Source organism: Phyllostomus hastatus, unplaced genomic scaffold (assembly GCF_019186645.2).
Source record: "Phyllostomus hastatus isolate PE091 unplaced genomic scaffold, TTU_PhHast_1.1 phas_scaffold_501, whole genome shotgun sequence".
In the NCBI taxonomy this organism is placed as follows: Eukaryota; Metazoa; Chordata; class Mammalia; order Chiroptera; family Phyllostomidae; genus Phyllostomus; species Phyllostomus hastatus.
In genome coordinates, this window is record NW_025334033.1 from 64,320,491 (window position 1) to 64,346,133 (window position 25,643).

At 62.3% G+C, this 25,643-nt stretch overlaps 1 protein-coding gene across 2 annotated transcripts in view; it reads right to left on the reverse strand.

The window, feature by feature from the left end:
- The window catches only part of ITPK1 (inositol-tetrakisphosphate 1-kinase), a 123,230-nt gene that overhangs the window by 67,096 nt on the left and 30,491 nt on the right, over positions 1–25,643 (reverse strand). Inside the window, exon 2 of one of the 2 annotated variants that reach the window (XM_045823252.1) lies at positions 25,005–25,029. In XM_045823252.1, coding sequence (XP_045679208.1) covers positions 25,005–25,029 — 25 coding nt within the window. Of the gene's footprint in view, positions 1–24,777; positions 24,811–25,004; positions 25,030–25,643 lie in introns of those variants that run through there. The other variant, XM_045823253.1, reaches the window with a different exon arrangement.

Genomic DNA, 25,643 nt, shown 5'->3' on the forward strand with positions numbered 1-25,643 from the left:
GAGGCCCTGGTGAGTGCTACGGCATGAGGCTGCCAGCAGATGGACACTTGGACGTGAACTCGGGACGTGGATGACCCACCGGGCCCTCCAAATGAAGGGCTGAGAGCTGTCCACGCAAGAGCTGGGGCCTGGTTCATGGGCAGTAACTGAACCAAGCCCACCACCCCCCAACTCCTGGGATGGGGGGGACATTCTCAGACCCTGGAGGTGGGGTCCACAACACTGGTAGGGGAGTGGTCTCTAGGTACACGCCCAGTGGGAGGGGCCGCCTCAAGCACCCACGTTGATTGGTTACCGAAGAAGAAGCAAGAAAATGCAATGCCATTGTGACCGCCCAGGGACCATGGCCGGGGCGGGCTCCAGGACCAGGACCAGTCTGGCTTTGGAGCCAGGGCGCTGGCGGGGAAGAGGGGCAGGTAGGGCCCTCCACCTCGTAAGATGTAAACTAAGGAACCGGAGCCAAAACCCCGACTTCAGCCCTTCCAGCCTGAAATGAAAGCCTGCGTCTCAGGCTCCAGGTCTGATGATAATTCACCAGCCACCGCTGTCCTTGCTGGTACATGATGTACGGCATTTCGAGGCCAAATCAAACCTCCGAGCCTCACCTCTCAGAAACGAGCAGAGGCCAGCGCCCTTGGGGCAGATAACCAGGCTGTGGTGCCGGTCCGGGCTGTGCCCTTGGCCAGCCAGGAAACTGCAGGAGAGCAGGTCAGTGCGACCTTTCCATTCAACCCTGGTAATGGCCCCAAAGGGCACGGCTGAGGACCAGGAGGCCTGGAGGCGGCCTGCCTCCCCCACAGCCACAGCTCCCAAAGCGGGGGAGGGCAGAGGGAGGGAGACAGCACCCAGAAGCCGGCTAGAGACCTCGTTCTGCATGCAAGTCAGAGAGCTGACTGCGAGGACCAGTAATGGAAGTTAATCTGCATTTTCACTGCTTCAAACTTCTCATTCAGACTTTTCACTGCTCCAGCACTAACTTCTGGGTCCCGTCTCCAGCCATCCTGAGCCGGGACTGCCAGAGGACTGTCCTCAAAACGCTCTCTCACCCACTCACAAACCTCGGAGGGCTCCCCACTGCCCCTCGACAAGGACACTCGCTGTTCACTGCCTCCCACAGCAGCCCCCTGCTCCGGCTGAACGGAGCCTTCCCTCCTGGTCGGGGGAAGGGGGCCCGGCCCCCTCGGCCCCACCCCCGCCGGGCCCCTTCGTGCTGCAGACGCCCCGTGTGTGGCCTGAAGCCGCCACACTCCTCTATCTTAACTCTCAGAGCGTCTTCATCTTGCCCCCCTACCCCGGGCCGACTGTAAGCTCAGCTGAAGACTGCTCTGTGGGCTGTGCTCAGACACACTTGAAGTCGCTTACAGGAACTCGTGTACAGGAAAGCCACGCCGGGTCCCAGGCTGGTTCCACTTTCTATCTCACAGAGGAGGGAACCGCAGCCCCAGGAACCAGTGCTGCCCCGGGGCCCCGGGGACCTGTGCAGCGTCTGTCTGGCCAAATCTCCTCTCCCGCGTGTCCCCCACGAGCTCCAGATAAAAGGAAGCTGTGAACCATGTCCCCGCCGTAGCAGAGATAAGACAGACACACAGGAAATGGTGGAGCAGCAGCTGTGCCGACTCAGCGCCCGGGGGCCCCCGAGTGCTCGGGGCTTCAGGACACATGGGGACACGCGGGGACGGCCCGGGGAAGGGCCCGGCGGGGGAGGCAGCACAGACAAAAGTCTCCAAATGAGTGGTCACCTGGAAGGCAAGGGGCGGCACCAGGGAACTGGTATTTTTCCATTTCTCTAAGGACTGAAAACTCCAACAAGCTCCCGTCACCCTGACGATGGTCACGGCTTCCCACAGCAGCGGGGACGCCCTCCAAGGAACGAGAGAGCCAAGCCCGGCCACTGAATAACCTCTCATCAGTGGGACCCCTGCAGGACAGCCAGGCCAGGCGGTACACGCAACTTGGTGTCAAGGCCACTGTCAGCCTCGGCCCAGGTGAGGGAGAGCAGGTGAATCACAAAGGCCTCCGTGTCGGCCTGCTCCCCACCCACCCCCCAGCTGGACTAACGGCGCCTCCCCGACGCTGAAGAACGTTTAAGTGGGGAAGCGGGGCTGAGCTGGGAGGGAAGAGTCAGACAGGCAGACCCCTCAAAAAGCCGGGGCCTCACAGCAACTCTGGGCTGCTGGCGACCACCACTGCCTGCCTGTCCCAGCTCTGCAGCCGCATGGGTCCAGAGGCCTGACCCCCTGCCGACTTCCGGGGCGGGCAAGGGACCCAGGCCTGGCCAGCTACACCGTCTCGTCCTCCAGACCCAAGGGACCGGTGCAAGACCAGTTGTTACGGGTTGAACTGCGACCTCCGACACGACAGGCTGGAGTCCCAACGCCCCTCCCTGTGGACACAGCCTCATCTGTCGGGGAGGTGCGAGGTGAGGTCGTCGGGGCAGCCCTGGTCCGATAGGACCGGTGCTCTCGCAGGAGGAGGGACACGCCCTACAAACCCGCAGGTGCAGAGCCCGGGGCTGGCCCCGGGGAGATGAAGGCAGAGACTGGCACGAGCTGCCACCGACAGGGAACACGGGGGTCGCCGGAAGCTGGAAGAAGCATCGGGGAGAGTGTGGCCCTGCCGACACCCTGGTTTCCGACTCCACCTCCAGGGCTGAGCACGCATGTCTGCTGGTCCACGTTGTGGGGCAGCCTCGAAAACCCCTGCACCAGGCACACGACCCAAGCCAGGCTGCCCGGAGCCAGCGAGCACCAGAAGGGACTCCTGCTGCCTTGTGGAGCCCGGGGCAAACGGAGAGCCACGGGGGCTTCCTGTGAGGTGGTCCGGCTGGCGGGAGGGGGGTGCTGGCGGCGTGCCCCACGGCCCGCCCGAGCCTGCCAACGTGACCCGCGCCATTGTGACCCGCACCGACGTGGCCCACACCCAGTGCCTAGAAAGCGAAGTGGTTCCAACGACAGGAAGTGGAGGCCTTGACGGCCTGACACTGTCCCACCTTGGACTCTTTGAGACATGCAGACTCATGCATTCAGTTTATTCTTGTCTCCTTAAGTCTTTTTTTCCCCACGTGGAAAATCTGTTGCTTACAACCTAAAGAGCCTTTAGGCTTTATCGTACACGGGCACAATGTGGTATTTTAACCTAGCACACGTCCAAATGAGCACGATCCCCAGCAGCCCCCCCGCCCCCACCCCGCCATCATCTAACCTTTCAGCACCGACGCCGACGACCCCAGAGCACGGGCACTCGCCTCCCGGGCACACGCCTGCAGCCTCCAGAGTGAGGGCTCCATGGTGGCCGGGCGGCCGTGTCCCAAAGGCGCACTTGATCTTGCATAACAAAAACAGGTCGGCCAAGCTTGCAATAATAGCGGAGATGTGTCTGATTATAAGAAACCCTGATGACAACGGCTCCAATCGATCAGGTGGGGAGGAGGTGGGCCCCTGGGGTGTTCCAGCAGCCTCGAGTCTGCAAGAGCCCAGGCTCTCTCAGGTTGTCCTTCTTCTACTCGTATTACGACAGTGTCTGTCCTCGTGCCTATCCCCTCCTGGTCACGACGCGGCTGCCACGGGCCCAGGTGCCACGCCCTCAGAGGGCACCGGGAAGGCAGGGAACAGAGGGCAGAGGCGGACAGCTGCCCCTTCGCAGGAGAGGAAATGCTGGTTCCGTGCACATTACTGACCGGTGCTGCACGACGCAGGCGGCCACAGCCACGAGGGAACCTCGGGACGCCAGCCTCCGGCCAAGGGCACTGCTTTCAGGGCGGGCCTGGGGCCACCATCAACACCACTCGGAGCAAAATGCGGACTGTGTGCAAGATGGAGAGCAGGTCTGCTGAGAGACAGCTCTCCAGGTGTGAGAGAACAAGGGAGCCCCCGCCCTCACACGCCCTAAAAAAACCACTCCTGTGGCTTACACCCTGACCTGCAGGGCAAAGTCAGCAAATACGGAAGAACCATTTACCAAGGGCCTCTCAAGTGCCAGGTTCTTTGCTCGGCACTGATATGAGGGCCCTGGAGGACCCCAGAGGTAATGGTGAGGGAGAAGGGTCTGCCCGAGACAGCCAAGGACCGCAAGGGAGAGCCAGGGGCCTGGGCACAGCCTGGAGGCAGCGGCGAGGCTGGAGCCTTTCCTCAAAGAGGACGGGGCAGGAGGGGAGCAGAGAATGCTCCCCGGGGGAAGCTGGTGTCTGCAGGACGAAGGCAGCTGTGCCAGGGCGGGTCACAAAGGGCGTGCGCAGAAGCACAGGGATGGGGCAGCTGGGAGTCTGCTGGTTCTTGGCTTGGGGAGGGGCAGCGGCCAGGAAGCCAGGTTGGCAGGACCAAACTGGGAAGAGGGTGGCAAACCACTCAGAAGGGCTAAGACTTTCACCCACAGACAACAGAAAGCAGGGGAGGGACTCACGAGGCAGGGGTGCCAGCCCAAGGACTGGCAACACTAGGGAGGGCAGGACAGGGGACCTACGACAAAGGATGCAGGTGGGAACTGTCAGGGCGACATCCACAGGGACAGCCAGAAGGACCCAGACACCGATGACACATGGGTGTGGAGGGGCAGGGGCACCGAGCTGGCTGCCAGGGCAGAGATGGGAGCAGGACCTTCATTCTGACCCAGGAAACCAGGAACAGAAGCGGTCTGCAAGGGAGGGTGGTGAGGCAAGTGACAGAACACAGGGAGCCATCGTAGGCCTGCGGGGGGTGGGGGGTGCAGGCAAACCCTCCCGCTGGGGAGTGCACCTCCAGTTCTGTGCCGCCGGGCTGCAGAAGGCCACGTGCAGAACGGTCTTGCTGGGGCAAGCCCGGGGCTGGGGGCAGGGGGCTGGGGGAGACCGTATCACTCGTCGCCTTGAACAGAAGCGCACCGCTCCGGTGGTCTGCAGGGGTTTACACAAGGGGGGACACACCGCCCAGCCGGCTACCGGAGGCCCAGTGGTCATGCTCATGCTCCCACTCGTGCTGACAGCCTGCAAAGTCAGGCAGGACACGGCCCCGCTGATCTCAACCACCTCTGCACAGGGGGGATGGGAGACGGGCACGCCTGCGCCCCGTGAACCATCAGGACTCCCTGTCCTGCACGTGGATGTCCGCCTTGGCTTTGGAGCTCCGAGCACTCCAGACGGTCAGCGGCAACTTCGGCCCTGTGCGCCCAACCAGAGGGGAACAAAGGCCGATGCCAGAGGTCAGGGGTGCGTGTAAGCGGGCAGTGCCCTGCAGCTGGCCTTGAAGCACCCCAGCCACGCTGGGAGGTCCCACCTGGCTCCTGCACCTCTCCTCGCATGAGTGACACTTCGCCCTTCATTCCCTTCGCCCACTCAGAAAGGTGGTCAATTAAAGACCCGGAGGGCGAGAGGTTCGGCAAGCATAATTCTTGAAAGATGGAGCCAGATGGGGACAGGTCAGAGACCCGGGGAGCCACAGGGCCCTGCTGCAGAGCCTGCCATGACGGGCACTGTCCAGCAGGGGGCACGCCCTCCGGGTCTCGGGAGGGACTGAAGGATGCTGACCAGTCAGCAGAAATAAGACCTATGGAAGCGCCTGTGCAGACGGGCGTGCTGGGTGGGCTCACTGACAAAGCGGCCCACTGGGGACTGGGGCAGTTTTGCCCTCGGCACAGGACCCGGCTGGCCCGGCACACAGCCAAGTGCCTGATGAGCAAACAGCCTGCGAATCTAGCGAGCCCATGGCGGCCGGACGCCGCTCCCCGGGGCCACCCAGCTCACCCCGAGCTCCCCAGCACTCTGCACACACAGCACCTCAAGGCCAGAGGCCCAGGGGTGGGAGCGGCCCAGGCTCCGGGGCCCCGGCTCTGCCCCCCACGCCAGTGGTTTTCAAACATGCTCTGGCTTCTGATGTCTCGCTTGGAAGGAAATCTTACAGGGAGACGCCCAAAATCAACAACAGATAAAAGTTGCTGCTATAACCCATTGTGTGGAGGGCTCAGCAGCCACCCCCGCAACACCAGACACCCCCCCCCCAAACAAAGACTCCTAGCTCCCTCACAGAGCCCAGTCTGCACACCGTGCTAGAGCTTCTGGCCAGCGCTGATCCAGTGAGCTTGGAGGGCAGCCTGTGCCTTAGCGTGGGGAAGGGGAAACCCCAGACGGGGGTCTTTCGCTCTGAAAGCGGAGCGACCCGCCAGTCCCCATCGCTGCCACAGATACACTGCGCTCACTCCCCACCTCTGGCTGAGGAATGGCAGAAACTACCGCCTGTTTCAGGAACAGCTCTGTGAGGAGAAATTCCAGCACATTCCACTCCGGAGGGCACCAGCTGGAGCTTGCCTGGGAGGAGCCACCGTCTCTGCCTAGGGGTTGACTGAGCAGACGCACCTGGGTTCGAATCCCAGCCTTGCCCGTGAGTGGCTCAGTGCCGCTGACATTCCCGCAGCCGAGAGGCAGAAAAATCAGCCACCCCCACGGCCCACAGCATTGTCTTGGGGTTTATCTGAGGAATCTTTTCACAGCTTTATAAACCACTCCCAAATGTTAGCTGTGTTTACACTGATTGTACTACTGGGTTTCTAGAAGGCCAAACACAGCACACCTAGTGTCCACCGAAGGTCCTTTCTTACAGGTGCCAGGCTTCCAGGGCCGCCTGCTTCTCCCACCAGGACCCCAGGGTTCTGGGCTCTACACAGGGTCCCAGTCCCCACCTTCCAGCAGGTGAGCCTGAGCAAGTCACTGCGTGGACCTGTTTCGACCTCCGTTCCCCCACCTGTGACCGGAGGGCACCGAGCGTCTTGGCTGGGACACGGGGCCTGGCGCGGGGTGAGGCCGCGGCAAACGCGGGCCGCTGCGAACTGGCCGGTACAGCCTGGAGCCCACGCCTGTCTGCTGCGTGGAAGGCAGCCCCCAGACAGGGGGCGCTCGCGTGTCCTGTGGGCACCGCCTCGGCGGCTGGGAGGCCAGAGCCGGAGAACAGAGGACCAAAGGGGACCCTCCGTGCCCCCCATTCCCACAGGTGGGCTGGGGCCGCCGCACGGAAGCCCCCTTCGTCCCACGAACGTCGGCTGTCCCAGGCCAGGGCCCGGGAGTGCAGAGCTCGCACACCGTGGGTTATAGGAGGCCACAGCCCCGTGAGGGGCAAGGAGGACGTCCGTGGGCGCGGGCTTCCTGCCGGGGCGGCCCCTCCGCGCAGCCCGAGTCGCCCACAGCGAGGGGGGCCTCACCCCAGGGGAGCCGCACGCCAGAGCACAGGAGGGGACACCGTGTCCCGGCAGGGGCTGCTGCTCGAGCATCAGCATTCTGGCGAGAGCCCAAACACACACACCGCCGGAAACAGCACCCCCTCCACCTCCCACGGCTTTTTTTTTTTTTTTGCCTTTTGTTTTTGTTTCACAAGCCTTTGCCTGGAGTGGACTGCACAACAAGAGCAAAAGCACGAGTCATGAGTGAGCAGCTCGGTGAATGTGCACAAACTGACACCCGAGGGCGAGACGGAGAGGGCGCCCCGCAGGACCCCCCAGGACCCCGCAGGCGGCGGCAGGCCTGCCCGGCACCCGCTCCCTGGGGACAACCACAGGCCTCCCGAGCCACCGCGTCTTCAAGGGCTCCCCGAGGCCCGACCTCAGTGCAGCCACCGCAGCTCTGCCTCACACCAGCAGCCGTTCCGGAACCTTCCACAGCGCCTCGGACAAGGGCCTCTCCTCCAGAGCCCCGGCCGCCTGCGTCGCTGCGGCAACAGCCCGCAAACACGGGGGCCAGGCCTCCGTGCCATAAACAGCCCTGACAGATTCAACAAATACAAATGTACGACAGCAATTTGTGGGGAATTTATGAGAAATTAAAATTTCAACTTGGACGGTAAGCAAACACATTTCAGAATCTGCCCCACTTAAAGTTAAATAAACCACACGCGAGCATTTCTCCAGCGTGACGCCGCAAGGCTGCAGCCCGGGGCTCGCGGGGACGCGGGCCGAGGCTCCGAGGCCGGGGCCGCTGGGGCGCGCACCCCCGCACGTCTGCCCACCTCACGGCATGCGCCCCAGTTCACAAAGCTCCCACACCTGCGTTCGCCCACCCGGTCCCCCCAAATGCTGCCGGGAGAGAGCGTGGTTAGCCCGCTGTGATGGCCAGCCTTGACGCAAAGCGAAGCCGCCAGGAGACAGTGACGGCGAGAACGCTGGGGGATCCCCCTCCGCTTGCTGACGAGTCCGTGATTCGAAGGAAGGGAGATGGGACGGGACCCCAGCGACCCCAGCAGGGCCGTCAGTCCACCTCACAGAGAGGGAGCCAGGGCCGGGCCCAGAGGCCCCCAGGGCCAGCGGCCTGGACTGATGCCACCCCCTCCCAGGGGAGCCCCCCACGGGGGACGCCACCGGTGCCCGCAGGCTCCCGGGCCGGAGTGTCCAGTTGAGCAGCACACAGACAGTCCCTCACGCAGTGACGAGCACGAGGGAAAGCGGCCCCAGCTCCGGGCACGCTGTGCCAGCCGGGGCCCCACCCAGCTTCCTGGTGGGCAGCCCCCTGCCCCCAGCTCTTCTGAGGCGGACCTAGGGTGGTCTGTCGGCCTGGACGGGCACCAAGGTGGTCGGCAGCCCAGTCGCCTCAGTGTCCGCAGAGGGCAGGGGAGGGCCCCCTGCCGGGGACCCGGGCGAACACCAGTGATGGAAGGAACGGAGGGGCCAGCCTCCGGTGGGCCCCGGTCCTGCGAGCACTGCAGCCCCTCCAAGAATCAGTAACACCCGGAAAGCGGGCCTGGGCAATGATGGCCACGGGGGCAGGGCACCTGGGAGGGCCACACGGGAGAGGCAGAGCGGGCTGCCGTGGGCTGGAGTCCGCATGGGGACAGAGAACCGTGGGCCTCCCTCCCAGCTGCTCAAGGACGGCACCTCAGGGAGCACAGGACCCAAGGCTGCTCTGCCCTGAGGTCCAGAGTCACAGAGCAGAGGGGTGCGGGGTGCTGGTCACTGTCTGCTGACCTCCACCCCTCCCCCACCGTGCCCTGTGTCTGCGAGGCTGACCTCTGGGGACTGGGTCACTCAGGATCCGACACTCCCAGCTCCATTCAGCCAACAGGGCCCTCAGGATGAGATCAGACAGCAGCAGGATGGGGGGGCTGGCATATTTATTCCCCCTCCCCCTGCTTCAGTAAGACACCTCTGGCAGGGGCTCAGAGCAGCCCGGGCCGGCCCCTGCCCCCCTGGCCCCCGGGGCAGTAACAGCCCCTCACAGCTCGGCTCTCAGTGGCTCTCCGGCCCCACCTGGTCCTTTCCCGCTGCCCACACCTGCGGGAGCAGTGCCACATTCAAGTCACTTCATCTGCACCACCTGGGGGGTGGGGTCCTGCCTGCCGCCAGGCCCCTGACTGAGGGGGCCAGGGGCGGGTCCAGCCCCGCCCCGTGACGGGATAGAGCACCTGGAAGGAGCCTGAGCACTGCGCGGCACGGGCCAGGTGTGGGCCTCCTCACCCGCAGGGAGGGCGGACTGGAAGGGTCACCGGCTGAAGTGGGTGAGCAGCAGCACCGGGGGGGGGGCAGCGGACTGAGCTTGGGAGTGGGGGGGTGACCCTGCTGTGCTGCAAAGGCCCACACAGAACAGCGGGGCTGGCTGCGTGGGGACCTCAGAGAACTCAGGAGGGGACAGCAGGCTTTCAGGGGAGGTCAGCGCCGGTAGAGAGGGCCCTCCCACCACCCCCACCGTCTGGGTTCGAAGACCACAGCGGCTGCCACTGGCTAGCTCTGTGCCCTTACGGATGTTGCTTAGCCAAGTGACACACGGGAACCTCAGCTTCCCCATGTGCAAAATGGGAAAAACAAGAAAGAGTTCTCACAGAGAACTAGCAAGATAAACGTAAAAACGGCCAAGAAGGATGGGGACACAGGTTCAGCAATGACACGGAGTTGGCCACGTGGTCGGAGTTCACAGGGACAGGGACGCATGTCCACCCGGGAGACTCTCCCCCACGGCCGGGCAGGGCCGTCCCACTGGGGAAGCGTGGTGGGGGATCACTCAGCGCTGCGCCCGGCACCCCCACCCCACAGCTGGTGTCTGGGGCCAGAACCTAACTCTCCAGCCCCCAGCTCCCTGAGTACAAACCGGCGACCAGAGGGCAGAGGTGACCCTCCCACGTCACTGGGCCCCCGTTCTGGGACGGGCTCGGCAGAAGTGCCCTGATGCCCTACCCCGGCGGTCACCCCGGCCTCCGAGGTCGGGACCCTGAGAAGCTCCCTCTGGGGGAGGGGGCTGCAGCCCGGGGGGCAAGTCCCTGGCCCGGCTTGTGAACGGGCCACTGACACTCGGGCGGATGAGGCCGGCCCCGTGGCCACCACGTGATGGCTGCCGGCTCTGAGGGAGACACGGTTGAATGGCAGCTACCCGTCCCTCCAGCGGCTCATGAAGTCTGAGTTTCCTCTCCGCTCGCCAAGCGCAGCAGGGACCCACACGGAGCGGACGCAGGGCCGCTGCGCAGACGGCCGGCCCAGGTGGCCGCCCACACCCGCCCGGCAGTGCCGGGAAGCAGCCGGACTGGAGAGCCCCGGGGGCCAGTCTGTCCACACTCCCGACCCTTCCCCAGGGTCAGGCACACACCCAGGGCCAGCACCCATGGGCGGGCAGGGCGGCAGGCAGGCCCCGGCGCCTGGCTGCAAAGGGCAGAGAGAGGGGCCCCGGGGCAAGAGTCGGACAGAACAGAGGGGCGACGGGGCACGGGAGGGAGAAACGGATGCCGCTCGTGTCCCCAGACGCGTTCAAGACCAGAAGGCAAAACTCCGCAGCGACGGCCCCGTCCCACAGTTCCCTGTAATGTGTGGGGTTCTCCCCCACAGAAGCACGTACTCCTTTTATAAACTGCAAAAACGATAAATAGGCCTTATCACTTACACAACTCAACGACGTGATGGCGGGCTTGCCCCAGGGGCCGCGGAGCCGATGGTCATCACGACACCGCCTCCAGCCGTGACACACCAGAGCCGCTGCCAGCGTCCTCCGAGGGGACGCGCCGACCCCGGCTGCCGGGGGGCTGCCCACTCCACAGCCGCGCAGAACACCAGCCCAAGGGGGTGTCTCACCAAAGGGTGTCTGTGTGGAACGGGGCTACAAAGGGATAACAATCCTGTTTAAAACCCATAACCCGTGTTCTATTTCTACGCACAGAGGGAAACCCAAGGGACACCGTGCGGCGTGCCTGCTGGTTCCTCTGGGCTGCGGGCAACAGGCCCAGCCCCCACCAGCGGCACCGTCTGGGAAGACGTCTTTAACGCCCCCAGGAGGGCCAGAGGGCCGCTCGGCAGCTCCGTGCTGTCTGCCGCAGCGCGCGGCCCCTACCGGCCCCGCTGGAGGGCCCCTGGGCCATGCTGGGAACAGACTGGCTCACGGTCAAGGCCGAGGCCACACTGCCGCCACACCTCAGGGATCTTCATCCCCTCCCCGTGGTTCATGGTCCCCATCAGACAAGTGAGGGCACTGAGACCCGGGACAACAGGGTACGGAGACAGGAGAGGCCCAGGCTGGCCTAGGGACGGCCACGCTCCTAACGCGGTGAGAGCCGGAAACAGTGGCCCTGGAACATTCGTCAGCACAGACTCTCGTCAGGCCCCGCGCTTAGGGGAGGGCCGGGCCTCCCTCTGTGAAGCTCAGTAAACGCGCCCCAGCCCCCGCCTGTTAGGTCCCCTCTCTCTCCCGTGCCGGGCTCCCCTGCCCCCGGCCTAGGCCATCAGCTCAGACCCAAAGACATCCTTTCCCATCCGGGCTTTTGAGGACCCTGTCAAAACACTGCGGGTAATTCACACCCACTTGGCAGGGCCCGCAGCGAAAATGCTGCCCAGGCAGGAGAAGGGAGTGAGCCAAGCGAGGGCTGCTCCATGCCAGGAAACCCACCTCCCGCCCAGGGGCAGGGGCCCCGCCCACCAGGGATGGGAGGAGCTCGGGGGCCAAATTTCTGCCAAATTAGTCAAAGGGGTGGGCTTCCCGAGACCCCTCAGGAGATCTCAGGAGCTGCTGGGAGGGCCTTCCCATCCATACGCGGCCTCCAGGGAGGCCGTCTCCCCTGCTCTCACCTCACCTCACCTCACCCCCCAGTCCCGTCCCGTTCGGGTGCAGGAGCCCCGGGGAGGTTTGCTGCTTGCCCAGGGTTGCACGGCAACAAAGGGGCCGGGTCACCAGGCTCAGTGCAGGAAGGCAGCCTCCGGAGCGGGGAAGGCCCTGGCTTCACCACTGCACACCCCAGAGTCAGCCCTGGCTCTGCAGCTGCTGGCTGGGCGGTGCAGGGCAAAGACACCCACCTGCATGAACCTCAGTGACCCCGGCCGACAGGGTGGTGCAGGCGAGGCCCCACACAGAGTCGCCGGGGCCGGTTCACAGAGGCCCAGCCCAGACACCACAGCGTGTCGGGCGGTCACCTGGGCATTTCGGCACTCTGACACAGTCTCACTAGGTGATTATAGCCCAGACAGTATTCTTGAGAACCCGGGGAGCCCTAAGGATCCCCCAGGACACCTAACCAAAGCCCCCCACCCCCACCCCGCTCCCGTCCACCCACTGAGCACCTCTCAAGTGGCTTTTGTACAAGCAATGGCTGAGCCCTGCCCCACGGCCAAGTTCGAGGACGTGAGGCAAGCCGGGATCTCCTTATAGGGCGTGCTCTGAGGCCGCCGGAGACAGTTCGGAACGGGAACACTCAGACGGACAGTTGTGCTGGGAGACGGGCCTGCGTGGGTGGGGAGCCTCGGGGTCGCTGGGAGGCTGCCCCTGCCTGCCACGCACACAGGCCATCAGGGAGCTCGGAGAAAGGTAGGGGCCACGGTGGCTTCTCAAGGTCAGGGTTGCTAAACGGGGAGAAAGACGGAGCCAAGTTACAGCTCTGGGTTCACAACTTCTGGAAAAGCCAAGACACCGCAGCTGCGCACAGGCCTCCCGGGGGCCCCCCAACCCCCAGCCAATGGTGAGCCAGCAGAGCCTTCTGCGCCTGGGGTCGGGAGTCGGCACCCCAATCCTGGCCGGACCCAGGGAGACCCAGAAAGAGGGAGGATGTCGACCAGCCCGTGGCCTCACATGCACCCAGCCAGGGCCAACTCTGCTCCAGTGCCAGCGGGAGTCCCAACTCTGCTTGCCTCGGGGTGCCAAGTTCGGGAGGGGACACCCGGGGACACCGGAGCTGGGACCTCACTGCGCCAGTGGGAAAGGCAGCCCTGCCCTCAGCAAACCGGGCGGGTGGAGTCTGCCCGGGGGTGGCCTGGCTCCTGGACTCTCTCTACTCGTGACAACCAGTCAGACAAGACAGACCCTTCCTTCTGGCTCAGCTAACTGCCCGGTCACTCGACTACACGGCACCCCATTTAGACTCATGCACTTGGTCCAAATCCAAGTCCAGGGCCCAAGTGTGCTGGGCACGGCTGGCCGCAGCCCAGCACCCACTCCCCATCCTCTCCTTCCGTACAGAACCCCAGGTTCGTGTGAGGTGACAGTGTGTCCAGCAAAGAGACCACACGTGCCAGCTTGCTGGCCGCCAGATGTCAGAACGCTCGGTTCTGACTGAGGCGAAGCAGGCAGCAGTGCAAGCTGGGACCGCCAGGGAGGCCACCCAATGAGAGGGGACGTGAGGGTGCCCTCCTCCCTCACCACCTCCCTCCCACCTAGAATGTAAACACGATGGCTAACGCCTCAGCAGCCACCTCGGCACGGAGGTGGCCTTGAGCCCAGCCGCCGCGTGGAGGACAGAGCGGCACAAGCACGGAGAAGGGGTGCCGCACCACGTCCCAGAGCCCCCACACCGGCCCCAGGCTGCCTGCGCTGGCTTCTCGGACACAGTCAGACACACGCGTACTGTCTTATTCAGGCTGCTGGCAGCTGAACGGAGGTCCTGATGGCCCCAGAGTAAAGGCTACGGGTGTCCCACAGAGTGCTGCAGACTAGGAGCTGGCCAGGCAGAGGGGGTTGGGGGTGGGGGTCAGGAGCAGCCCCTGCAAAGTACAGTGTCCTTGCATTTAAGTGACTCATGGCCGCCACGGCTCTGCTTCTTATCATTCACCCTCATCATTCAGGTCAAGACGAAGATTTCCTGTTTGTGACACCAACAAGGTTCTTCAACATTTTCGGAAAAAAGGTTCAATCCCCTTCACATTTTTACTCCCCTTCCTGAGAACTTGAGAGTTCTCCTCTGTGGTAGCCAGTCTCATTTCCCCTTGTGCACTGGCTACCGGGAAGCTCAGAAGCACCCGGGGTTCCGTCACAGTAGCAGGCCTGTCAGTCAGTTTTACATCCTCCTCTGCGGCTCGGCCTGGGTGTATTTTTACTTTTTGGTCCTATTTTACGAACCTTTCCTTTGGGGAAGGAGAGTATAAAAAAGCATAGAGAAATCTAAAAGCCAGGAACATGTCTAGACTATAAAGCTAAAGAAAGCAAGTCGTTTATCTCTTTGGAGAATAGTCACAATGGCAAATTATCTAACAACTTCGCACTTGATAAGAACAAGGAAAACTCTCCGGTTGGTGTGTTGGTTGGTGTGTTCTTTCTGAGCTTCCAAAGTGGTGCCGCCTGACGTAGCACCTAGTGCCGAAAACACCGCGAGACCCTCCCTCGCCCAGCCCCCACCCGCAGCCACCATCAAGGGCGGGTTAAGAACCTTCCCCAATATTCAAATATGTTACTCTATTCCCTAAGTTCAAAGGCACCACCCGGGGTCAGAACTATCACATTAAGTGTTCACATTTCAATCTCAAAAGGATTAAAAGGTTTTTAAATAGGTGTTAGAGAACAGGACGGACGGGAGGGGCGAGGAGGGGAATTATAGGCGAGGGGGGGAAAAAATGGAGACATTAACCGCAGTCACTTCTGAAGAAGCAGATGATTGGGAACTTTTCCAATTCACACATGTCTGTAACGTTTCCTTATTTCCTACTATTTCCAACGATCTCTCGACGAGACACACCTGTGAGCCAGAATGCACCCGTGGGGTGGGCACAGCCCCCAGAGGAGCGAGACGTGGCCCTAAGGAGCTTGGGGCGGGGGGGGGGCACCACAGGACATATAACTGCAGCAGGAACTGGCCACCTCTGTGCCCACTAGGCGGGGGCCCAGACAAGGGAGGGGCCCTCTGGGGCAGGAGGTCCAGGCCTTGAGGGGTCACGAGCCTGGTCAGACGGGTCGCTGGGCGTCCAGAGGGGCAGGAAGCAGGGCGAGAGAGCTGCCAGGGTGGGCTGTGCGGCGGGGCGGGCCGGGGCTCTCTTTCTGCGGGGTGCTCTGAGGGTGCGGCCGGCCTGGGGTCTCCACAGCAGGAGCCACCCGTCGAGGGCTTCACAGCCCCCCTCCGAGGGCAGGGCCTTTGCCCTGCACCCCGGACGCTGCGGCCAAGCTGAGACAAGACGGGGCTCGCTTGAGAAAGAGCCCTCAGCGGCTGGGCCACCACGGGCCCGGTCGAGGACATGCGCCAAGACCCCCAGCATGGGACGCACTGGCTTCGGAAACGAAGCACCATCAGGAGTGGGCGAGGGGTCGAGGGAGGGCCCCCAGAGCCAGCACACTGGGCTCGCACGCCAGCTCTGCCCCCCACTGCCAACTGCCAGACCACTGTGAGCCCTTTCTGACTCAGTGTCCTCATCTGTAAAGTGGGGAGAATACAAGTTTGTCTAGTAACTAGAGCTATTGAGAGTGCTGATAATAGTACCTCCCTGGACTGTGCTGAGGGATAAATTAGTTAACATATGGGAGGTGCTCAGAAATATCCCCCAACACAGAAAGGCTGAACTCGAACCCCTCCGACCACCCCACCCCCCGACACCATAACGCTGGCCACTCCTGCGGGGGCTCCAATACGAACCTCAGCCCCAGCCAATGCACGCACTCCTCGGCTTCCGACCAGCGGCCCCAGACCCTGAGGCTGACGGGATGACAGACGCCCCCTGGCAGTGCCCCTCCCGCCACGCAAACGGCCCCCGGGAGGTCAGGAACGAGGGCCAGCGCTCACTTTGCAGAGGCGCGTGCTGGGGTGCGCATGGACGACACGGGAGGTCGGGGGCCTGCCCGGAAGCCCTCCGGGGGACAGGGCCACCGGGACACGGGGATGACCACGTGCTGCCTACTGGGCATCGTGCTGAGGGAGGGCGGCGTGGGGACGCATCACACCGCGTCCTCTAGTGCGGTGTGCCCTGAGATTTCTTCCGCACCAGAAGTAGAAATAGCCGCCGTAAATAACGAATAAGCCTTCTGGGGCCAAGCCGCCTCCATCCACCCGCAGCCCCTCCTCTCGGGAACTGCGCGCCTCTGGGCAAACCACCGAACTTTCTCTGTTTCGGGGTCCTTGTTCCCAGTACGGGGGCAACCACACTGCCCCCGTCACAGGCTGCCGTCCCGGGGCAAGCGACTTGATCCCCGTACGTCCTGTGACCTTGGCTGGCACAAAGCGAGTGCCGATCCATGTCCAAACCAGTCAAGTTATCGGTGAAAATGAAAAATGTCTTTTATTTCACGGAAAAAACTAAACGAACTTTTTGGCCAACCCAGTGACTATGAGCCAACTGGCAGAGTGGTGGCCGCACCGTCGCCCCTACGGGTGACAGGTGTCAGCGGAGCCACCGCTGCTTGGACGTCCCAGCCCCCACATCTAGGCCAGGACCAGGTATGGGGGACACCGCAGTAAGCAGCCACCGAGACACCGGCCGGGGACACGCCCGTGCACACACGGCAGGTGGGAGAGAGACAGCCTTCCAGCTGGGGCACCGCTGCGAGACCCTGGTGCCTCAGGCTCGGTGACGCCACTTCTGCAGGCCACCCCAGAGAGGGAGCCGAGGCGTGACCCGACCCTGACGCCCAGAGTCACCCTACGGGAGACCAGAAGCCTCCCGGAACTCGAGGTGCCGGAGCAGACACGGTTCCAGGCGCTGAGACGCGTGGACAGGGGGAACCCGGCCGTTTCAGAGGTGACGGCACAGCGCGAGCAAAGGACCGCCCTAAACGCAGGTCGCAGAGCTGTGGACACGGAGCAGCCCGCCTTGGATTCCACACAGTACATGACGAATAGCCTGCTTTTGGTAAATTTGTGAGAAAAAAAATGAGAAAAATATACCACGATAATTGTTCTTAATGATTACCTCCGGGTTTTCGTTTTTAGGCCTGTCCCTATCCCCAAGATATTCCAACCAGGAGCACACCTAAGTCAGCGAGGAAACGCTAATCACGGTTTCAACACATGCAGGCCCTCGGTGCGCGCACCCAGCAGACCCGGAGCACGCACCAGAGCCAGGCCCTGCCCCTCAGACAGAAGAGGACGTTCTGGCTCAGCAGGACACACCGACAGGCAGCCCCGGCTTCGGGGGCGGGGCTGCTGGGGGAGCAGGGACGCCTGAGCGGGTCCAGCAGCCCCCACGGGAACATGACAACGCAGAGGGGCTGGGGAGGGGGCTGCCAGCTTCTCCGCCAACGGAAGGGTGCAAGGAGGCTTCCTGGTCCGCGACACTGAGCTGGAGGCAGCGCCTGTCCCCAACCTGCGTCCCGCAGCGCCAGCCGTGCGCCCAGCGGGGCCCAGAATATGGCCCTCAGCCTTCCTGTCCGTTTGCCATCTCGCTCCAGAGCCTCCGTCCCTGGGCCTGAGCAGGCCCCCCCGTGTGGCCCTACTCTGTGCCAGAGCCTCTGCTACTGTAACGTGCACCCAGCTTAACTGGGGGTCCGCATCCAGTGGCTGGGGGCCGGCCCTCCACCCAGCCGGCACCCGGCACCCGGCTGAGGGCGCTGGCCCTGCCGACGCCGGCAGACCACTCAGGGCAGCTCCGCCCAATCCCGCTGGCCCACGTTCCTCCTTCCGTTCCTTGGCACTGACGTGAGCGCTCACTGGCTTTGCTCCAGAGAGGCTGCTGACATCAGGGAGTCACGGCCCCAACTCCCAGCGCGGTCTCAACATGCTGGGGTCGGGCGCCCGGCGTCCCGGGGCAGGAGCGCTCTCTCCTCTGTAAGGATTTGCTCAAGGTGACTCAGCCCGTCAGAGCCGGGGAAAGAACTCCCAGAACGGGGCACCGGCGGCGGGGGGGGGGGGGCGGTGGCACTGACGCCAGGGACAGCGTGTGTCTGCAGCAGCCAGCCCACAGGGCTCAGGCACAAAAATAAAACTGACGGAGCAGGAACCACTCCGTGACGTCGACAGCGCTCACCCTCTCATGGGCACGTCCCCGTGTGCGTCCCCCGAAATGCCATCCGTGTCCACGGCTGCCACAAACGCGTCAGGGAGCAGACCCCAGTGCATGCGACTCCTCCTACACAGCCACGGCGGCCACAGGCACAAGCAAATTTCTGTTTGCCAAACGTGCATATATCCTAAGGAAGTGAGGATAAAAATAGCTTCCATTTTTTAAAAAAAAATCTGTGTTTCAAATTTTAAACAAAATACAACCTCCCTAAAAAAGGAATGAGCTACAATCCGCGGCAGAAGCCCACCGTGGTGCTGGGTGGTGGGGGGGACCACGGTCTGCACACCGGCGGTGGTTCTCCCCACGGCACGGGCTCACCCAAAGCTGCATCCACCCCACTCCCCGCCCCCGTTCCCCGCCCCCCGCTCATGAGCCACGCCATTCGTAACGAGAGATGCAGAAAGACGAACACATTCCTTCAGCTTCCAGCAGGTGCCTCGGGCCGTGCGTGGTGAGCGTCACCCCATTTTAAAGGCGAGGAAAGTGAGGTCACCCACGGCCAGTGGCCCAGACCTCGCCCACGGCCCCGAATAACCCCATGCAGAAGTGGTGTGCACAGTCAACTTCTCTGTCCTGCGGTCGCCCTGCTGGACGGGCTGGGTCTGCTGTCAGGGGTCAGGGTCAGAGTCACGCTTGAGCGCCCAAGAGAAAGGGCCACTGGCTCTCTCAGCAGCAAGGATGCCAGCCCCCCCCCCGCCCCCGATAAACACCAAAGCAACTAATATTCCCAAAGCCCCTCCACCTGGCTCCGGAGCAGCCGACAGAGGGAGCAGGTGGAGGTGAGACGTGCTCACCGGCGCCCAGCTCCACCTGGACCTCGTGACCTGGAAGTCACATCCAGTGAGGGCGCTGAGGCCGGTCAGCTGGACGCCCTGGAGGGCGTGGGGGGGACAGAGGGAAGCCAGCTGGAGATAATCACTTCACGCCTTTAGCTGCATAACTTAGAAAACAACTTTTGAACCGTGTGAAACATTACCTAAGTAACACATTCCTTTCTCAAAGCCTAACGGAGAAAACAGCCTCTACAATCAATCCCTGGAAAGACGCATACTTGCGGGCCCCGTGACTCGCCCTCTGGCCCCAAGGACGGAGGCAGCTGCCGAAGCTGCCTGGCCTGCATTCAACACGCGGGCCTGAATCAGCCCTCTCCCCCGCCCCACTCCTCCTCCAAACCCCGAGTCTGGGAGCTGACCCCTCGCCCTCTCACCCCCACATCCAACCAGGCACCGCGCCCGCCGCCCGTCTCCTCGGCTGCCCACTGCGGCGTGAGTTCCTGCTGGGCCCCACCACCCCACTGGGCTGTGGCCCCAGCCTCCTGCCGGAAAACCCAGCCCCCCGGCCCCCACTCCAGCCGCGTCCACTCGCCCCTCCGTCACCTCCCAGCGGGGCCTTGCTCCAGGGCCTCTAACTGGGGAAGGCACCTCCCCCGCACAGGGGCCCCTCGATGCCCCCGACCCAGGGCCCCGTGAGCCACTCGCCGGGCACTCCTGTGGTCCGGCCCTGCTGCCCTCTCTGGCCTGGTCGCTCGCTAACTCCCCCGTGGCCAAGGCCACCGAGCCACCAAACCACTCGGAGTCAACAGACGCCCCCACCCCAGCCTCGGGGTCCTTGTCCGCAAGGCACTCGCTGCCTGAAATGGAGTTCACATGCAGGGTCCGGCAGGAGCGATGCCTGCTTGAGTGTGGTTGGGAGGGCAATAATACTAGTGAAATAATTTGTAATTTTAATTTGAACGTTTCACCTAAAATGTCATACAGTGTGCTTGAATGTGATGTTGTCATGTTACAGAATTGCACGCTTGTGATTTTGTAATAAAAAGGGGTGCTCTTTGTGCCGAACCCTGTACCGCACTTCCCCACCCGCAACTGCACCCAGTTTATTCCCTGGCAAGAGGCACTAATCTCCCTCCTCGGCCTCCCTACCTCAGCCCACTCCCCCCCTTAAGTGCCAGCCCCCGCGTCCTCATCCTCGCATGCCCCCCACCCTCTGGGCGTGCCCGTGCACCGGGCACCCAGCCACCCTGCCTCTGCGACTCCAGACGCCCAGCACCCAGTCCTGCTCTCAGCATCTGTTTCTTTCCTGGTGTTTCCTCTCCCGCATGATTGTCCCCAACCCAACTCCCTTCCCTGAACAGTGTGCTCTGCAGGGACCCCAAGCAAGGCCCACCCTGACGGGGTGCTGTGGCAGGCTGGGGACATGGGCTCCCTCGCCAGCCTGGGAAGCAGCGGCTGCTCCAGGACTGGGTCTCCTCGTGTCTCAGTCTTCAAGGAATGTGGAAGGGGGACGGCGAATCTCTAACCAGTCTCTAACCAGCGACTGCTTCTCACACTTACAGCTTGCTCATCTGCATTTAAAAATAAAAGGTCAACCCTTCACAGGCTAGGGTCCCCTCCCCTCCCCTGCTCTGCGAAAGCACCTGGGAAAGGCCCTACGAACAGGGGATGGGTGGGCAGGGCAGGGCGCCCGCTCTCGTTCAGGGTCTCCGTCCACCCAACGCTGGGCTGCTCCAGAAAGGCGCAACGGAGACCAGAGGTGAGGGCACGTCGCAGGCTTCCCCTGCGAGCCTTCCCCACAGGTCACGGGGTCGCAGCGGAGCAGCGGGCGGCACGCGTCCCTTACGGCCAAGCATCGCCCGACCTAACAGACCCGGGTTGGGGAGGTCGGCCAGAGGACGGCCAGACCAGCGCGCTGCCCGCAGACACCCAGGCCCCCGAGCCTGAGCGCCCCCGCCCCGCGGGGCCTCTGCCCGATGGGCTGGGGGCCAGCGCTGTCCCCCTCTGAGGCGGCACCTGCCTCGGAGCCCGGCTTTGAGAAGTACACGGGGGTGACGGCCTTCAAGCTGAAACCCCCAACATAAACGTTTAAGGCCACGTTTCTATTTGCACATTTTCAAGCTGACATCCAAAACGTCTCATCGCCAGTTTAAATGCTTGGAGAGGATGTAATTTCCAACGCACTGTAAATATTAACATTTCAAAATAAAACTGCTACCATTTCTCTTTTAAATGGATGCAGTGGAATCTAAATAGCATAGCGATCTGAGGCCCCCGTCATCCATCTCACAATTAGAGAGTCAGACGCTCCTTAGAGACACCTGGCGCGTCAGGGCGCCCCTCCTGCCGCCCCAGCCTCCAGCCTCCAGCCCGTGTCCATGTTGCGTGGTTCACGTCTGAGGGCCTTCTACTGAGTAATCCACTACGCTACCGGGCAAAAATAATAATAATAATAATAATAATAATGGACATCAATGTTTTAGTTTTTTTAATTTCATGTGCAAACTGTCAAAAGTTTTCTTCTGGACAGACTTGTTATTACAATTACTAATACTACATAGCTGATCAATATGACAGAAGTATACTATAAATGTGTATAAGTAACAAGCACGAAAAATTAGGCATCGTTAGAAATACATCTCGGAAGAGATGAGTGGAAAGTCTTCCAGCTGCTTCATGCCTCCACAGAAGGATGTTATGACCTGTTGTTAGAATGAGGCTGAGTGTATCATCAATTCTATCTCTACTTTTCAATTTCTACAGCTGCCAAGTGCCAAGACGTGTGCAGGAATAGAGAGGACGGAACAGAGAAGCACTACAGCACACTCTCCGAATGCCTTCAGGATTATATGCCAAGAATCACAGTAATTTACTGCCAAAAGTCACTGTGATGTCCTATCAGCTGACAACTCAGCCGTGTCCTCTTCTGGTTTCATCTCAAGCAAAGGCCTGCAAGTCCCTCACTGCCCCAGGGTCACGATCACCAGCCACATGACGCCCGGGGCGGTGTGCCCCACGTCACCCCCAGATTCACACCTGGTAACGACGGTGTGTCGCTGTCCGGTAGATAAGCAGCTTCCCGTGCGCCCGGCACGGTACCCACTGTTTTACCCGGATTAACTGCATTAGTCCCAACAACGAGCCCAGGGCACAGGTACCGTTCTCATTCCCATTTTACAGGTGGGGAGACTGAGGCACCGGGGGGGTTAGACAACGGGCCAGGGTCGCACAGCCAGAACTGTGAACCCAGACGTCTGGCGCCTCGCTGCACGGTGCACAGTGCTCCGTGGACGTGGGCGGGGGCCGATGTGAAGGGGACAGCTGGGCAGGGCCGTGCACCGGCGCCCTCCCCGGTGGGTCGGCTGTGGGAGGGAGGACGAGGCGGCCGAGGAGCCACACAGCGGACTCGTTAAATGTGCTCCCACCGCTGCCGTGGACAGGTTACACGCGCAGTCAACACCATCGATGCCTGGTTCCCCAAAGTACCTAACAAATGTGAAACCCTCACATTGTCACGGCCGCCGTTGCACAACTCGCGGGAGGAGGAGGAGGAGGACCACCCATGACAGGGACGCCCCGCGGGTCTAACCCCCTGCAGGTCTAACCGGTGCTCGGTTCCCTCCGGTCGGCACGTGGAGAGCGACCGGGGCCGTCTGTTACCCCGCAGGCTTTGGAGACACACAGACCCGCAGGCAAACCCCAACGCCGACCACTTCCCGGCTGAGCTCCCCAAGAGAAGCCGCAACATCTGAACCTGTTCCCTCGTCTCTCGAGCAGACGGGGAAACGCCACCACACGGCGTGGCGGCTGCACAGAACGGGAGAATCCCGTCGGGGCACCCAGCACAGGGAGCAACGGTGGGGGCGGGTGGCTGCGTGTTTCCCCCTCTTCCGCCACGGACACCTAGTGACCCGCCCAGTGCTCCCCTGGCTCCAGCACCCGGCCCGGGGATCTGGCGCGCAGGAGCCTGATTGATTTTGAAAAACCAGCTGAGTGGATTCGCTTCCGATTTTTGCGAAGAGGCTTTCTCTCTGTTTTGAAATTTCAAGTTCTCCAAACACTCAGGGATGCCAGCAAGAGTGAACAGAGGGGCACCGTGGTGGGTTTTATTTTTAGATGCCAGTGTGGAAAGCATCCATTTGGCTTCACTGTGGTCCCCAGCCACCACTTCCTCCCCCAAGGCGTCACCAAAATGAACAGTGGATACATCAAGAGAGGTTTCGTAACTCTCTGGCGGGTGCATTCTGAAACAAAGGCTCCAGTCTCCAGCGCCCCCGCCCCCGCTGACTAAGTGGATTAAAGGCTTTAGTCTAAATCTCCCTGGGGAAGCTGCGTAAATCAAACACACTGACCCCTGGAGTCCTCCCTCACGCCCTGAAGCACGCCGAGGCCCCCTCCCCTTCCCTCCGTGGTGGGATCTTTCAGGAACAGGAATCAGGTACTGGGGAAGGGGCACATTTCTTCCCCTTTTAAGCTGTGTGTTTCGGTGAGCAAGTAAAGTCACTTCCTCTAGCCCTGACCGGTGTGGCTTGGCCGGACCTCGTTCCGCAAAGCCAAGGGCCGCCAGTGAGGTTCCAGATCAGGGCACGTGCCTGGGTTGGGGGCCTGGTCCCCGTTGGGGGCATGTGCCAGAGGCAACTGGTCGATGTTTCTCTCCCTCTCTTTCTCCCTGCCTCTCCCCTCTCCCTAAAAATAAAGTCACTTCCCCTGAACACGGCTCCCAGCAGAAATTCCCGTGTGGACCCTGACACGAGGCTGGAGCCAACCTCAAGGAAGCCCTCTGCTCTCGGCAGACTAAGCTCCAGCTACGGGCCCAGGCCTTGGTGGTGGGCGCAGCGCATCCGAGAAGGGTCCGGGGACTCCAAGGAAACCACTGGAAAGGACCGCGAGACAAAACCAAGCCAAAGGACCCTGGGGCAGGAGCGACCTGAGAAGCCCAGCCCCTGAGTGACAAACACACACCCCGTCCCCTCTGCCCACTGCAGGCATCATCAATCGATCCCTGCCCTCGGCCGTCCACAGATCTAGAATCCTTCAAGGCAACCGCTACCAATCAGTCAGAAGTGTCCCGGAAGGCAAACTTCTCAGCCAAGCCGGCACTCTGACTTCCTCCTTTGGACGTCCAGAGAAGTCAACGGAAGCGCTCAGGGCAGACCATGCACCTTTGCAGAGACGAGAGCAGCCTGGATGGAAACGCTCGAGCTGACGACACGGCTTCCAGGAACTACCTCCTCCCCCAAAACAAACCTCAGCCGCTGGGTGACAAGTTCAACCCACAAGCTGCAGAAGAGGAAGGCCAGGCGGAAGAATCCAGAAGTCCGACACCAGGGCTGCTGGAGAGTTAGCGCACCCCACTTCGCCAACCGCCCACACAGGTGCTGTCAGGTCTGCACACTTCTTTTAGGGCCCAGGGGCGCCAGCTCCAGGCCCTGGAAGATCTCCTCTCCTGCTCTCCCTCCCTCCTTCCCTCCCTCCCTCCTTCCTTCCTTCCCTCCTTTCTATCCTCCTTCCCTCCTTCCTTCCTTCTCTAGCCAATGAGCACCTGACCCAAATCCACCCCTGGGTGACGCAACACAGGGGACAAGAGCCCCCACTGACTCAGTCCACCTGGGAGCCGGGGGCCCACAGGGAAGGTCAGATGCGGCCTGACATCAAGAGGGGGTGTCGGGGGGGACGGTGCACGCCCTGACTTGGGGCAGAGGGAACAGGAGTGGTCTTGGAGGTGACACCACTCACAGGAAGGCCGGACACAGATGAGGGCTCATCCCCAGAGGGCTGAACAAACAAGGCAGGGACTCGACAAACCGTGGGGCATCGGGACCACGGGCATCTGGCTGGGTGGCCATGCCGCCCTCCCCCTGCCCACCCTCCCCCCACCTAGAAGAGCTCCATCTCTCACCCAGCCAGCTCCTTCCATGGACAAAGCCACAGGCAACTCCCCAGCCCGAGAGACCACCGGCCCGCCTGTGCTCTGCCCGGCAGGAAACCGCGCAGGCTCCGCAGGGGAGGCACCGAAGACGGGAAGTACACGGAGGGAGGCTGGGCGCCCGGGCCCCAGGGAGAGGGGAACGTGAGCACCGAGAGGCCCCGGGCCTGAAAGACGGGGACGGCAAGGTCTGTACTCACCTGCACGACTTCTATCCCTCGCTTCCTGTGGGTGAAAACAGAGAAAACAAAGGTTACTTGGCAGGCAGGGAGCACCCTTCCAGAATGTTCTCGACAGCCAGCTGAAGGAAGGAGGGTGGGGAGAGCCAGCGGCTGCACCTCTCAGGCCTTGCTCCCCAGAATGGCCTCATTTTCAAGGAGAAGTTCTGTGAACTACTAGCCGGCCCTCAAAACCACCTTCTGGCAGCAAGAGAGGGTTGGTTCCCCAGAAGGACCTGGCCAGTCCTGCACAGACACCAACTTGGCTTCCCCACAGCCGCCACCACCACCCACGCCCGCAGTCCTGGGGCCGGGCCTTTGGCAGCGAAACTCCAGCCGGGACTACCCATGATCCGCCATCACCACCTCAGCCTGGCCCCCCTGGCCTACCCCAGCCCCGCTCGCTCCAGCCTACGCCACCCCTCATGGAGGGAGGTCTCCAAAGCCCTCAGTCCTTCGCCAGCTGCTCGTCCACTCCTGGCCGCCTCTGGCCCCCACAGATGCCCTGCCCACCCTCCGACCCTGGTTCAACCATCTCCGCGTTCACCGATATCCCCCAAGCCTGGGCCTCGTCTCCCCCCTCCGCCAGGATCCCATGGCCTCTGGTCTCCAACACCAGTG